The sequence below is a fragment of the Phaenicophaeus curvirostris genome, chromosome 18 (assembly GCF_032191515.1).
Source record: "Phaenicophaeus curvirostris isolate KB17595 chromosome 18, BPBGC_Pcur_1.0, whole genome shotgun sequence".
Classification (NCBI taxonomy): domain Eukaryota; kingdom Metazoa; phylum Chordata; class Aves; order Cuculiformes; family Cuculidae; genus Phaenicophaeus; species Phaenicophaeus curvirostris.
This window is the reverse complement of record NC_091409.1, coordinates 16,150,218-16,163,286: the sequence shown is the minus strand read 5'-3', so window position 1 is coordinate 16,163,286 and position 13,069 is coordinate 16,150,218. Positions and strand designations below refer to the sequence as shown.

The 13,069-nt window shown below is 47.3% G+C and overlaps 1 protein-coding gene across 10 annotated transcripts in view; it reads left to right on the top strand.

The window, feature by feature from the left end:
• Positions 1 to 4,171: 4,171 nt before the first annotated feature.
• Positions 4,172 to 13,069, top strand: part of RBM39 (RNA binding motif protein 39) — a 30,593-nt gene continuing 21,695 nt past the window's right edge. The window contains exons 1-4 of one of the 10 annotated variants that reach the window (XR_011338733.1): positions 4,172 to 4,434; positions 7,074 to 7,136; positions 8,943 to 8,992; positions 12,429 to 12,623. Coding sequence is in view for 8 of the 10 variants with exons in the window: in XM_069872197.1 (XP_069728298.1) it covers positions 7,086 to 7,136; positions 8,943 to 8,992; positions 12,429 to 12,623 (296 nt within the window). In the remaining 2 variants the exon portion in view is untranslated. Of the gene's footprint in view, positions 4,444 to 7,070; positions 7,137 to 7,161; positions 7,431 to 7,506; positions 8,997 to 12,428; positions 12,624 to 13,069 lie in introns of those variants that run through there. The other 9 variants (XR_011338734.1, XM_069872197.1, XM_069872195.1 and 6 more) reach the window with 9 other exon arrangements.

Here is a 13,069-nt window from a genome sequence, read left to right as displayed (position 1 = left end):
AACTGAAGTTTTTCTTCTTCAGCACATTTTTTTCGACTTTTCCGTTTCCTCACCTCGGCGCGGTCCCTTCCAGCTCCCGCAGGTGACGCGGACGGCTGCCCCCGAGGCCCCATGTCTCCCCGAGAAACCAATAAGGGGTCGCTTCACCATCAGACGGAACGATCATAGAATCACCAGGTTGGAAAGGACCCGCTGGATCATCGAGTCCAACCATTCCCATCAATCACTAACCCATGTCCCTCAGCACCTCGTCCACCCGTGCCTTAAACCCCTCCAGGGAAGGGGACTCAACCCCCTCCCTGGGCAGCCTCTGCCAGTGCCCAATGACCCTTTCTGGGAAAGATTTCATCCTGATGTCCAGCCTGACCCTCCCCTGGTGGAGCTTGAGGCCATTGCCTCTCGTCCTGTCCCCTGTCACCTGAGAGAAGAGCCCAGCTCCCTCCTCTCCTCTCAGGGAGTTGGAGAGAGCAACTCTCCCCAACAGCCTCCTTTTCTCCAGGCTAAACACCCCCAGGGCCCTCAGACTTGTTCTCCAGCCGCTTCCCCAGCTTCACTGCTCTTCTCTGGACTCACTCCAGAGCCTCAACATCCGTCTTGTGGTGAGAGGGATGACTTGGGCAACGACAGCTTGGCCTGGGGGGGAAAAGGTTTAGGCTAGACATTAGGAAGAAATTACTCGCGATGAGAGGGGGAGGCCCTGGCCCAGGCTGCCCAGAGCAGTGGCAGATGCCCCATCTCTGGGGGGGTTCCAGGCCCATGGGGCTTGGAGCAACCAGATCCAGTGGGAGGTGTCCCTGCAGAAGGTTGGAACAGGATGGGCTTTGAAGTCCCTTCTGACCCAAACCGTTCCGTGAGTCTACAGTGAAGCAGCACCAGTGACTTTGGCCTTTCCCCAGCCCCGTTCTCCTCTGGATCAAGCCATCCCACAACTCGGAAAATTTTTGTTAGGAAACAAACACTGAGAGCTTCCCCCCCACTTTCCTATCAACTCCAGAGGAGAACCCACCCGAGCCCGGCGTGCAGCGATGTCAGAGCTGAGTGCCTGCAGCTGATGGGCCAGGGACACAGCAGGGCTGGGCACAGATGCAGCGCTGGGCACAGATGCAGCGCTTGCCAGTCCCTACAAGCCACGCCACCCAGCCCTACCTGCTGGTCCATCCATCCTTCCTCCCAAGAGCAAGGGGTGTGTTAGGAGCACAGACAAGACACATCAGTGGCCTCCATCCAGGGCCTTGCTCCACAGGCAAACAACGGGAGAGAAAACCCTGCGAGAACCCCACAAGCCTGAGCAGCCACTGCAGTCACAGCCACGCGATGAGGGAACAAGGAGCAGGGACTTGGTGAGACCTGACCTCTGGGAGGGTCACTGAACAGCTCTCACAGCAGCGAGCAAGGGACACAACCACAGCAAACGCTGCAAGGAAAATTAGTGTTGTGTACCGTAAACCTGTGCAGCAGTGATGAGGTTAGAACAGACCTACTGCAGTGAGGTTTTTTCTTTCCTTTTAAACAGCTTGCTTTTCTTAAACCTCCCAGACTCAATTAAGTTGACCAGTTCAGCTTGGACCTGGAAGCTCTGTGCAAGATCTTCAGGATCTTTTTAGGCTATTAAGTTCAGTAACTTTCTTAGGAATGACATTAAATGGCACAGTAGCCTACAAAACAGGTTTTCATTTGGAAATCTACAGGCCTGAGTTCTCACACCTTTATTAGTTTAACTATTTCTATATGCAGCAGCAAAGGTATTATTTCGGGAGGCAAACTTTCTTTAGAACTTCTCTTTACTTTGTTTCAGACTCTAGGACAAAGATTTGTGCTGATTTCAGCAGGAAACCCACTCAATGGTATCTCCACTACAGCCCAAACTTACTCCACATCATTAAATTTAAATACAAATGAGCCGGTTTTTGGGCTCCCAGTGGAAACAAAGCCCTGTTAATGAGACGAGGGGGGTCTGTTTCACAAAACACTACTACTTTCTGAGACAAAGCATTCAGCTTCAAGGCTCCAGCAACCTGCAGGGGCTTGGGCAAGAAGCCACACCAATTTCAGTTACGTCTGGGACTACGGGGGAGGGGGGTGCAGGGGGTGGTGTGTGGATACGGGGGGAGGGAAATAGGGTTCCTGGCAGAAGGTACCTCCTGGTGCTGTAACTGAATGCATCTTGCCAGAGAGACCCTCAGCAGAAGAAAGAAAGTGGTCACAAATGCTGTTACATTGCCACCTCAGAACGACTGATCATGAACAAGCAGTTTCATCTCCCTGCCAATCCATGACCTAAATTGCTCTATCCCTCTCTCCTACAGTAAATTATAAAATAGTTTGGGCTGGAAGGGACCTTAAAGATCATCTAGTTCCATCTCCCTGCTATGGGCAGGGACATCCCACAAGATCAGGCTGACCAAGGTCCATCCAATCTGGCCTTGAACACCTCCATGGATGGGGCAACCACAACTTCCCTGGGCAACTTGTTCCAGTGCTTCACCACTCTCACGGTAAAGAAATTCTTCCTTATGTCTAGCCTAAATCTGCCTCTCTCCAGTTTACACCCATTGCCCCTAGTCCAATCACTACAAGCCTTCGTGAACACTCCCTCCCCAGCGTTCCTGGAGCCCCTTCAGGCACTGGAAGGTCGATATAAGATCTCAGAGCCTTCTCTTTTCCAGGTTAAACAAGCCCAACTCCCTCAGCTTGTCCTTGTACAGGAGGTGCTGCAGCCCTCTGATCATCTCCGTGGCCTCCTCTGGACTCACTCCAACAGCTCCATGTCCTTCCTGTGCCCAAGACTCCAGAATTGGACGCAGGGTTCCAGGTGGGGTCTCACCAGAGCAGAGGGGCAGAATCCCCTCCCTGGCCCTGCTGGTCCCACTGCTTTGGATGCAGCCCAAGACACGGTTGGTTTCTGGACTGGGGCTTCTCACCCACCAGCTCCCCAAGCCCTTCTCCTCAGGGCAACTCCCACTCCAGTCTCCACCCGGGCTGGGTTTGTGCTGGGATTGCCCTGACCCAAGAGTGGGACCTTGCCCTTGGCCTTGTTGAACCCCATGAGGTTCACACAGCCCTGCCTCTCCAGCCTGTCCAGGACCCTCTGGATCCATCCCTTCCTTCCAGTGTGTCGAATGCACCACACATTTTGGTGTTATTGGCAGACTTGCTGAGGATGCCCTCAGTCCCACTGCCCATGTCTGAGACAAAGATGTTAAACAACACTTGTCCCAGTATCAACCCCTGAGGAACGATGCCTCCTTCTGTGCTCTCAGGCTCCAAAGATCAGCAGATCAGGATTTTCCTGGCTGAGATGCAATGCACACATGCTGTGGGTCTGTCTCAAAAGTTCAGTTCTCATCTGTCGAAAAGAGCAACAGGCTTTCCTTCCCTGGCAGGAGATCCCCAACACAGATCTCACTCGGCACTGACCCTGAGATGCCTTGCTTACCCGCGATACCTTAGCTCCAACAACAACTGGGATCTTGAGAGAGGTGTTGGCTTTCTTTTACAGCAAGCACGTAATTCTTGCATGTACCAGATGCGAGTGGAAGTTGGGACACAGATGTTACGTGACCTGTGTACATGGGACACCCTCCAGCCTGCACGGGTGTTGAAAAGCTAACGCAGCGTTTGGCACCGAGGCTATAAATCCACTTGTGCTCAGGCGACGCTCAGAAAGTGCGGAACCGACGGTTCCCACGGCAAATCCAGCTCACGCGGGCAAGACCCCGCGGGCGGCCAGGCCGGGGCCAAACCTGCGGGGCCTGGAGCTGCCGCCAGGAGGCCGGGCAGGGCTCCCCGCGCACGGCGGGGACGGGGCGGTGCAAAGCCCCGGCGAGGCCCCACCGGCCTCTGCCCGGAGAGTAAAAGGACGAGGCCCGAGCCCGCTGAGGGCCCGCGGGGCCCTCGGGGCGGTGCTGGGGGCCCCGCCCGCCTCCGTTCAGGGGGGGCCCGGGGACTGCGGGCTCATCCCCGGCCCCTCCCGCCGCGGCTCGCGCCGCTCCCTGGAGCGCGGGGACACGCGCGCGGGCCCCGCCCGAGTCTCGCGAGCTCCGCGGCTTCCGGGCGCGCGCGGGTCTCGCGAGAGGCGGCGGCCCGCGGGGCGGTGCGCGGGGCCGGGTCTCGCGAGAGCCCCTGCGCGGGGCGGTGGGTGGCCCCGTGCCGCGCGCCCAGTGCCAGGGGCCGGACGCGGCGGGCGCCATTTCGGGAGCAGCCGCCGCGCCGCAGCCGGGGCCCGGGCCGGGTTCGCCGCTCCCCGCGCCCTCCCTCCTTCCCTTCCCCGCCGCCGCCGTCTTCTCCTTCTCCTCTTCCTCCTCTTCCCCACGCGCCGCGCCGGGGCCGGCCGAGCGGCGCCGTCTGCCCGAGCTTCGTACGCGCGGAGCGGCCTGTGGAGCCCGCGGGCCCGCCCCGCCGCCAGCGCAGCCCGCGCGCCCCGACAAGGACAGCGTCGCGCAGGTACCGCCCGCAGCGCCCGGGGGGGTTGGGGGGAGCGCTCGGCTGCGCCGAGGGGAGCCGGGGGCGCGGGCCGGGCCCTCCCCGAAACTCCCGATGCTTTTCCGGGAGACTCCTCGCCGAGCCTTGTCAGTGTTTGGGGATTCGAGAGCAGATAATGGGGAGGGGAGGAGAGGACCTTTTCAGACTGGTGTTCTTCGATACTCCGCCTCTTTTTGATGTTGTTCAAAACGCTGGCTAGATCGGTAGCCGTTCGCTTCTGCCCATCTAGGTTTTCCGTAGACACGCGAGGTTTCATCCCGTGTGGTGATGATTTGGGGTTTTTGTTGTTGATGGTGTTTTTTTGTCTGGTTTGGGTTTTTTTTTCTTCCGGAGATGTCAGGCGCATGCAGCTCTTTTTCAGCAGGCTGAGACACTTTTATTAAAATTACTTTTAGAATCTTAAGTGGTTAATGAAAAAATACTCGAAAATCCGTCGTGATTTTCGACTCACTTGAAAATATTTACTATTTTTCTATATTTACTATTATTATTTTTTTTAAGAAGAGTGTCGTTATATGTAGTATCGTTGTATGCGTTACAGAAATTACCGAGTCAATAGTAGGGCTGTGTTACGTGAGCAGGAGGTGTTCTGATAAACCCACGGTGTCGGTGTTGTGTAGAAGGTACAAAGGGCATGGATTGCACAGGGTGAGACCAAAGGTCCTTGTAACTCTGGATCTTCTCTGTGGTTGTAGCCAACAGTCAATGCCTGAGAAAGAAGAGAAACGGGGCAGTCATGCCCCTGGTTGTCAGCTCGTCATGGTCCAGGGTCACAAGGCATGGGTTTATTTAACGAAAAGCTTTTTCTATTAACTTTTGTGCTTTTTTGTGTGGAGTTTTTTGAACACTGCCTGTGTGTTTTCCTTTGTTAGCATCCCCAGCGCTCTGTAACAGTGAATTCCATGGCTTAATGCTGTGTGAATAAGGATCTTTGTTTGGAATCCACCGGATCCCAGTTCATTCACTCGTATTATTTGTGTGAGTGTGGTAATAGTCATTCCCTGCTCACTTTTCCATACATCTCGTGATTTGATGGTGACTGTTATGGCCCCACTTCCCTGCTTTGGCTACCCCTCTTCAGGCGGAAGAATCCTGCCGCAGGTGCAGCTGGATGTGTTGGCTAAATTCCATGAGTGAAAACGGAATTGCTGGTGGGAATTGTCACCAGTGGGAAGTGTGTTGTGGAATGCAGGGCGTGGCCTGGTGTTTTTTCATGGTCCTTAGTTGTACTGGTGGACTTAGTCATCCCAAATACTGGCAGGACAGCGGTGAATTAGATCATACGCGGATATGTAAATGGCTCAAAAAGCTAAATGTAAATACTCTAATAACATGTGAAACGGAGCCATTGCACACAAACTAAGGGTGATCGTATTTTAAGTTATGGCACTATAGCCTGAGAGGTAATAGCTTGACAATGAGGTTAGCCAACTGCCTTGGTAACGTAACTTCGTGTGAGCTTCCAGCGCTCTCAGTGCTAAAAGTTTATGCTTTATTCTCGATTGTATTTGGGCGATAGTCAGGGGAGGTGACGTGCTTCTTGCATGTGGTGCAGCTCTGGACTGATTATTTATGAGTGAACAAACAGCTCAAAGGATCTTGAAGTGTTGATACAGTTTCATTGTGTTGGCCAAGTGCTGCAGCACAGTTTGTGCGGCAGTTACAGTAACCACGGTGCGAGCATTGACCTGTGTGATTGAATATCCATTTGGTGGTACACATACAGAAACATCCTCGCTCTTGGGCTGTCTGACTTGGATCTGGAGGCATAGCTGCTTTGGAGCTTAAGAAGGAAAATGGAGGGAAACTGTTATCAAGAGATTTGAGCATGCTGAGTCTCTATACTTTAATGCAGAGAGACTTGAGAGGTTCTTAATAGTGTGGCTGCATAGGGAAAGGAAATGAGCTGTCAAAGCGATTAAAACCACAAAACCACTGGGGTGTTGAAGTTGAAAAATAAGAGGAATGGTTTTAATGAAAGAAGTTTGTGGGGACTGGTGTTCCATGGTGCTGTGGCTCTCTTGTCTGAAACCTGGTGTTCCAGATGGGTGGATCTTGTGTGTGTTTTAGTAGCTCTGAATGCCTGAATCACAGCTGTCTCTTCTGTGGCCCCTATTGTACAGGAGGCTGTGTTTCTTTAAGTACCGTTGTGTTCCCTGCAAGTTTCCAGATCAATCAGTGCAATGGTAGCAAATGGTGGGAAGCTGTGAGTGTTCTGTGTTGGTTCTGTGTCTCTCCTGGGTAATCCTTTGGGTAAGCTCTGGCACTTCCCAAGATGGCCACCAGGCCTGTGCTTCTGCATCATCAGTGATCTGTGGCCTTGTTGGAGAGGAAGAGGGGGAAAGCCTCAGAGGTTTCTGCTGGCTGATTGTGTGCGGTAGCATCTGGTTGTTCACAGCTGTAATTGCTTTGTGTCACATTCTTTTATCATATGGTGGGCAAAGCTTCCTTCTAGTTCCTGCTGGCAGTGTCTTTGGAGACGCTGTTCTGTCAGCGGGAGCTGATGCAGGGATCACCACCTCAGCAGAAGCCTTGGGAATAAAAGCACGGGGATGTTCTCTGTCTGAGGTGGATTTTTCTTCTTCTTTCAGGTGTCCTGAAAAATGGCTGATGATATTGATATTGAAGCAATGCTTGAGGCTCCTTACAAGAAGGTGAGAAAAATGTGCCAGTGAGGTCCTGTTTGCCTTAATTTCACATTATTCATGAAACTACTGCTGAACTGTAACTAACATCCCTGGAGCCCTCGTGATTTATCTTATTGGAGATGCATTACATGTAACTTACAAGTAAATATATGCTGTTAATGTGATTATATTGTGCAGTAGTTTCACTTCAGCGTGATGAATAAATGCCCATCTATCTCTCTTTGTAGACTTGCCTAACGATATCTCACCTCTACTCCCATGAATTCACCTTTGATTCCAGTGTGAACTGTCAATCATAAGGTAGTAATTGAGTGACGTATCGCTGTACCGTGGTCCCCGAGGTTTAAAAAGAGAAAAAGCCACCCAAAACAAAACAGAAAGCGAAAACAAAACAAAACTCCCCCAAGAAACCAAACTCCTCCCCTAAATTGCCAGGTTCAGTTTGGTATAGCAACAAGGTGAATGCAGTGGTTTGGGAAGCCGGCAGGGTTCCAAGAATAACCTTTCCACCAGTCCCATGGCAAGTCAATATTTGAACAGTCTGCTCGGTGCAAGGAGAGCGAGACTTGCTTTTAACGCAGGAGACTGGTGGCGGTTAATCTTTTAATAGGGCAGACGGAAATCTATTGCTGAGTGAACGAATTTACTGAAATTCTTGGATCCCTGAATAGAATGTTCTTAGCAAGTAAAAGACAGTATCACAGTCTGCGGTGTCATGCTAAAATAAGCACTTGTGTTCTTCTCTCTTAGTTGTTCAATTAGGAAATGTCAATTTTAATGCAAAATCTTTATTAGCATAGTGATGTCTCTTACCTAAACCAGCAGCAAATGAATACTGTCTTTTTGTGGTTTTCACCACATGGTGGTGAAGTGTTAACATGATGCATGCTTTAGCACTGGTTTCACAATAAATGTATTAAGTCGATTAGGAATTGTACTTTTTGTGTAACTGATGTGATTAAACTGTAAAGCATGTATATAAATTACATAGCAGCCATTGTTAGTCTATTCTGCAGTGCTTACTGCAACCATGTCATGAGTTTTGGATGAGCATTTGTAAGTTTTAAGTGCTAAATGTAGTTTATGTAATATTTAGCAGTTATGTTAAAATCTTGAAGAGAAATTTGTAAATTGTTATGTTAAAATTCTTGTGTCCTGGTTTAACATGGATATTTTCCATGTAAACAGGTATGGAAATAGGGAATGTTTAGGCTGGACTGGTGGATTATTGCTGGCTTTCTTGGGAGTCGACGTTACTAAAGCAGTGTGAATCCCTGTTTGCTTCAGGGCGAGATGTGTGACAGAGGTGACATCAAGCTCTTACAACCCTTCAACGAAAATGAGCGAAGATCTCGGGAATGGCATCGGTCACAGGAAATCCGTAGTGGCTGGCTGCTAGCATAGCCACTGGGGCTTAGGCAGAGGTGTAGCCTTGGTGCTGGTCAGAGGGGCATGCATACACAACCTGAAACTTCCTCTTACATTTCATAGAAATAACATTTAACCACTTGAGTGCTGAATTCTGCAGGATAACTTTCTCTCTAAACCATGTAAGGAAGTATCTACACTTTAATACACACTCTTAAATGATGTAAGTCTTGTACTTTGTAATTGTATGACTTAAATTTAAGCAGCAAAGTGGTTAAACATGCCTACCTAAATTTTCTAAAGCTTTCCACCTTAAACTGTAAACAAGTAATTTAGTATTAAAATGTTTGTTTTGTATTTTCTTATTCCTATTCCCATTACCCTTTGACCACTTGAAATGTTTCCGCTTCGTCCTCACGATGTTCTTCTATCAACCCTGCTTAGGATGAGAACAAGTTGAGCAGTGCCAATGGCCACGAAGAACGCAGCAAGAAGTGAGTGTGTTCTCAGTTCTCTACTTTGGGGGAGGGTGCTGAGTTTTGTAAACTTGCGATAGGGAGTCAGAGTGGTAAAGCTTGATATTTGCAATTGCTGCAGCTACAGCCGTTACGAAACTTGGTTGTTTATGAATGTAGTTCTACCCTTGTGACTACTGTCACCACAGTTGTGGAAGCATTTAATTTGAGCATCAGATAAAAATACAGGCTTGACAGGTGAAGTGTATTTAATTTCTTTATTTTCTTGTTCTAGCAACGCAATGGATTCTGCATCATAAGAAATGTATTTGGCTTAGAATTTTACATGATTTGGAACTGCTCGGAGCAGTGCTTTCTTGAAAAGGCTTAAAGAGTTGGATCCTCTCCCCCTTCGAAAGTGGCTACATTTTTTTGTTTCTAATCTAATTTCCATAAAATTACGCTATAACCTTTTCTTAAAGGACCAGAGTGCAATCCCACCTTCTTCAGGAAGCATAATTCTAGGGTCTGAACCCTGATGACCCAAAGAGGCTGGAATCAAATAGGAAATTTGAAGAAAAGTGCCTAGCATGAAAGAGTCTCTTAAATACCCAAAATAAATTGCAGGTTTTTAAGTTAGTAAAATAAATTGCTTACCTTACAAGCATAATTCAGTGAGGAGATAGTTGATGTAGGAAGAGCAATTATGAATTTGGTAGTTGAGTAAACAGTGGCCAGTGTGCTTTTGAAATACCCAGCTGACAAGCCATTATGTACGGTGTTGTGTTCTGATCTCATACAAGTGAAATGCTGAGGGGATCCAAAGCTTCCCGAGTGCATAAATATTTGGGAAATGAGAAGTCTGGTTTCAAAGGCAGACTTGTATTGGGAATTCAATGATTTAGAATTAATTGTACCCTGTATCTGTGTAGTAAACAATACTGTGGTCATTGTGCTGATGCTGAACACTGTGACCCCTGATATCCCACTAAAAGCAGCTGATCCTCATATTTTAAAGTTCTGAATTTTTATTACTTTAAAATATAAAACCAACGCCCCTGCTTTTGTTTGGATGGCTGGTCTGAAAACGTAAACTAGGATCTGAAAGAAGAGCAGTGTTTTTTTACATTTTGGAATTGGTTCTGGCCCTGGTTCATGGTGGAGTGGTTGAAACACTGGAACGTGTTTCGGTTCATTTCCATGGTTGCTGTAAGCCAACGCTAAAGCCATGACATTAGTTATCTTGTGGCCCATCTTCCCATTTTCAGGCTAACTCCGCATGCTCTGAAGTCTAGGAAATAATTCTATTACTGTAAAATAGCAGAAAGGCAACATGTTTTTCAGCTCTTATGGTTGCAGTTGTGTGGAGTTTCACCTCTCTCTGCTTTCCTAGTTGAACCCTTGTGTCTGTTCAGAAATGTTGCTCCTGTGATATCTCCCCATTTGCATTTTTGAGTTAGCAATTGCTGCAAGGCTCATTATTCCTGCAGCTCTGTTTGAATGAAGCTGTTTGTCCCAGAATCAATTTGATACAGCTGCTGTTCCCCTATAAAGGTTTAAAGAGTGAATTACACCATTCTGTATGTGACTCATGACAGTAAGGTCTGTATGGGCTTTAAAGGTTTCTTGCTTTGCTTACCAATTAAGTCATTTGCTGTGTTGGTATCTAGGTGATATCCTCAAGTATCCTTCAGTTGGGGAGTTCTGAAAGGATTCAAACTGTCGGGCAAACCACAATCCACAGGAACAACTAGAAGATAACATTAGATTTAGTATGGAGCTTTCAGTAATTGCCAGGTCATACTCAATGGTAGAAGTGGAAAGGATTAAGACTGCATTTTCAGTAGATGGCTGTGCTGTATGTCCAGTTTAATCAGGATCGGAAGGCAGAGTGTGGATGTGGGATGTTAGGAGCCTTTGCGTGCAGAGAGGGATCAGCTCACAGCTGGATAGGAGGAGCTGGTACTTTCACAGAAGACTGGCTGAGTTATCAGTTTCGGCTGCTGGCCAGTGAGTGGAGCTGCAGGGAGCTTCTGAGAGTTACAGTAGCGAGAAAGGGGCTTTACGTTAATGGAGATGCTGATAAGGGACGAGTCCTAGGAAACAGCGTCTGTGTGTGCCTAGCCATCATAGACTGCATTGCTGTGGGAAACGTGGTGTAAGTGATGTTGATGCAGATTGTTTGGGATTTCTGGGTGGAGTCATCTAAGATTGTGAAGCCTCTGAATATCAGGTTTTGGTGCAGCAGCTTCTCTGTCCATAAAAAAATACTAGAGAAACTGATAGGGTATTACAGATAAATAAACAACTAAAAATGAAATGGTCTGTTTTTTAAAACCAAATCATAAAGTGTTTCTGTTGAGAGAAAAATGCCAAGATAGTTTTAACGAGTCTTCCTCGGTGGAGACTGGTGAGCCAAAGCTGCCAGTGACAATAGTGCTCAGTGAGATGTGGCAGCTGAGAGATCTTTAAACCAGCTAGAATCATAGCTTGTGCATGGCTGTAGAAAGTGGCAGGGATGAATTTCAGTGAGGGGTGGGCAGCACAAATAGGTTCTGAGTGGCCACGTTTTAAAAAGATGGTACACGCAATCAGTGTGCCCAAAGGAAGGAGAGAAAATACTTGGTAGAAAAGGATGTTTCGAATTTCAAAAGTTCAGTAGCAAACTTGATTATTCTGAAAATTTAGTCTGAGGTAAATTACTTTCTTAAGTAATTGCTTGAGCATGTGTTTTAACGTTCATTTTATGTAAGCATACGTGTGTATTTTCAAAACTATGAGACTTAAGTTTTTAAGGTCCTAGACTAAGCGAATAATTTAAAAGTGGCCCAAAACAGTGGCTCACTGGCTTTCAAATATGAGGTACAATTGATTTGCAGATTTTGAAAGTTTAGGTTTTCTAAGTAAATGATTAAATCTGCAGTTTGCTCAATGTGAGCCACAGACTTGAAAAGCAAGTGGCTTATGAGTGGGAGTAGCAAGGAGGAAGGGGAGCTCTTAGGTGATGTTACAACCGGTGGCAGAGAGAATCAAGAGAGAACAACTTTCCTTTCCCTCAGACTTGCCTCTTGCTTTCTGTTTTTGTTGAGGTTTTTTGTTTTATTTTGCCGTGAAAATGGTCTTTATTCTTAGGATCTTGATGGTGTATTTAAAGTGTTAGAAAGATGAAGTGCTGCATTTAGGATGTGCAAGATCTAATACAGGAAATTTTACTTTTTACTCTTCCTGGAAACATTCTTTAGCGAGTACAAAATTTAAAATAAGAAAATGCTTTGGAGCACTTTGTGCATGACTATTTTTGAAAGATTGCAGACATGATTAACCACCCATTTAACAGAAGGAACTTGTCAATGGCAACAGGTAGAAACTTTTTCATATCCATGTCTGTGACATCAGGTTAGAGGAATGATGGAATGTGAGATAAATGTTAACACTGAACTATGTGTGTAACGGAAGTCGTATTTTTCTTTCTCAGGAGAAAAAAGAGCAAGAGCCGAAGTCGAAGCCATGACAGGAAGAGGAGCAGAAGTAAGGAACGCAAACGGAGCCGAGATCGGGAAAGGAAGAAGAGTAGAAGCCGGGAAAGGAAAAGGAGCAGAAGCAAAGAACGCAGACGCAGCCGTTCTAGAAGTAGAGACCGCAGATTCAGAGGCCGCTATAGAAGTCCTTAGTAGGTTATTTATGTAGAGTTACGTGTGTGCTGCTGCTGTGTATGATGTGGAAGCTTAAAGTGTCACTCTGCGTGACACTAATATCAGAAGGGTGAGAGGTTAAGTTTGCAGAGTGTTAATAAATAATGGAGTGAAAGAGAGGAGGATAATAACATATCCCATTGCTCTTGCTATTTTTCATTCTTATCCAAATGTAGAAAGATGCAAAATCAAGTGGAAAAAAAGTATAAGACTGGGAAATGGTTTATCACAAACTTGAAATAACGAGCAAGTTTTCTACTTATCCTGACTGTCTGCAGTGTATGAACCTGAGAGCTCAACTGTCAAAAAATGAAAAGTGCCCCATGACTTTGGTTACAGACTTAGAAAACTTTTCACTTATATTCCGAAAGGTTTTCACTGGGTTGCTGCTCTTGAGCACTTACTGTATAAGCATCTAAACTGG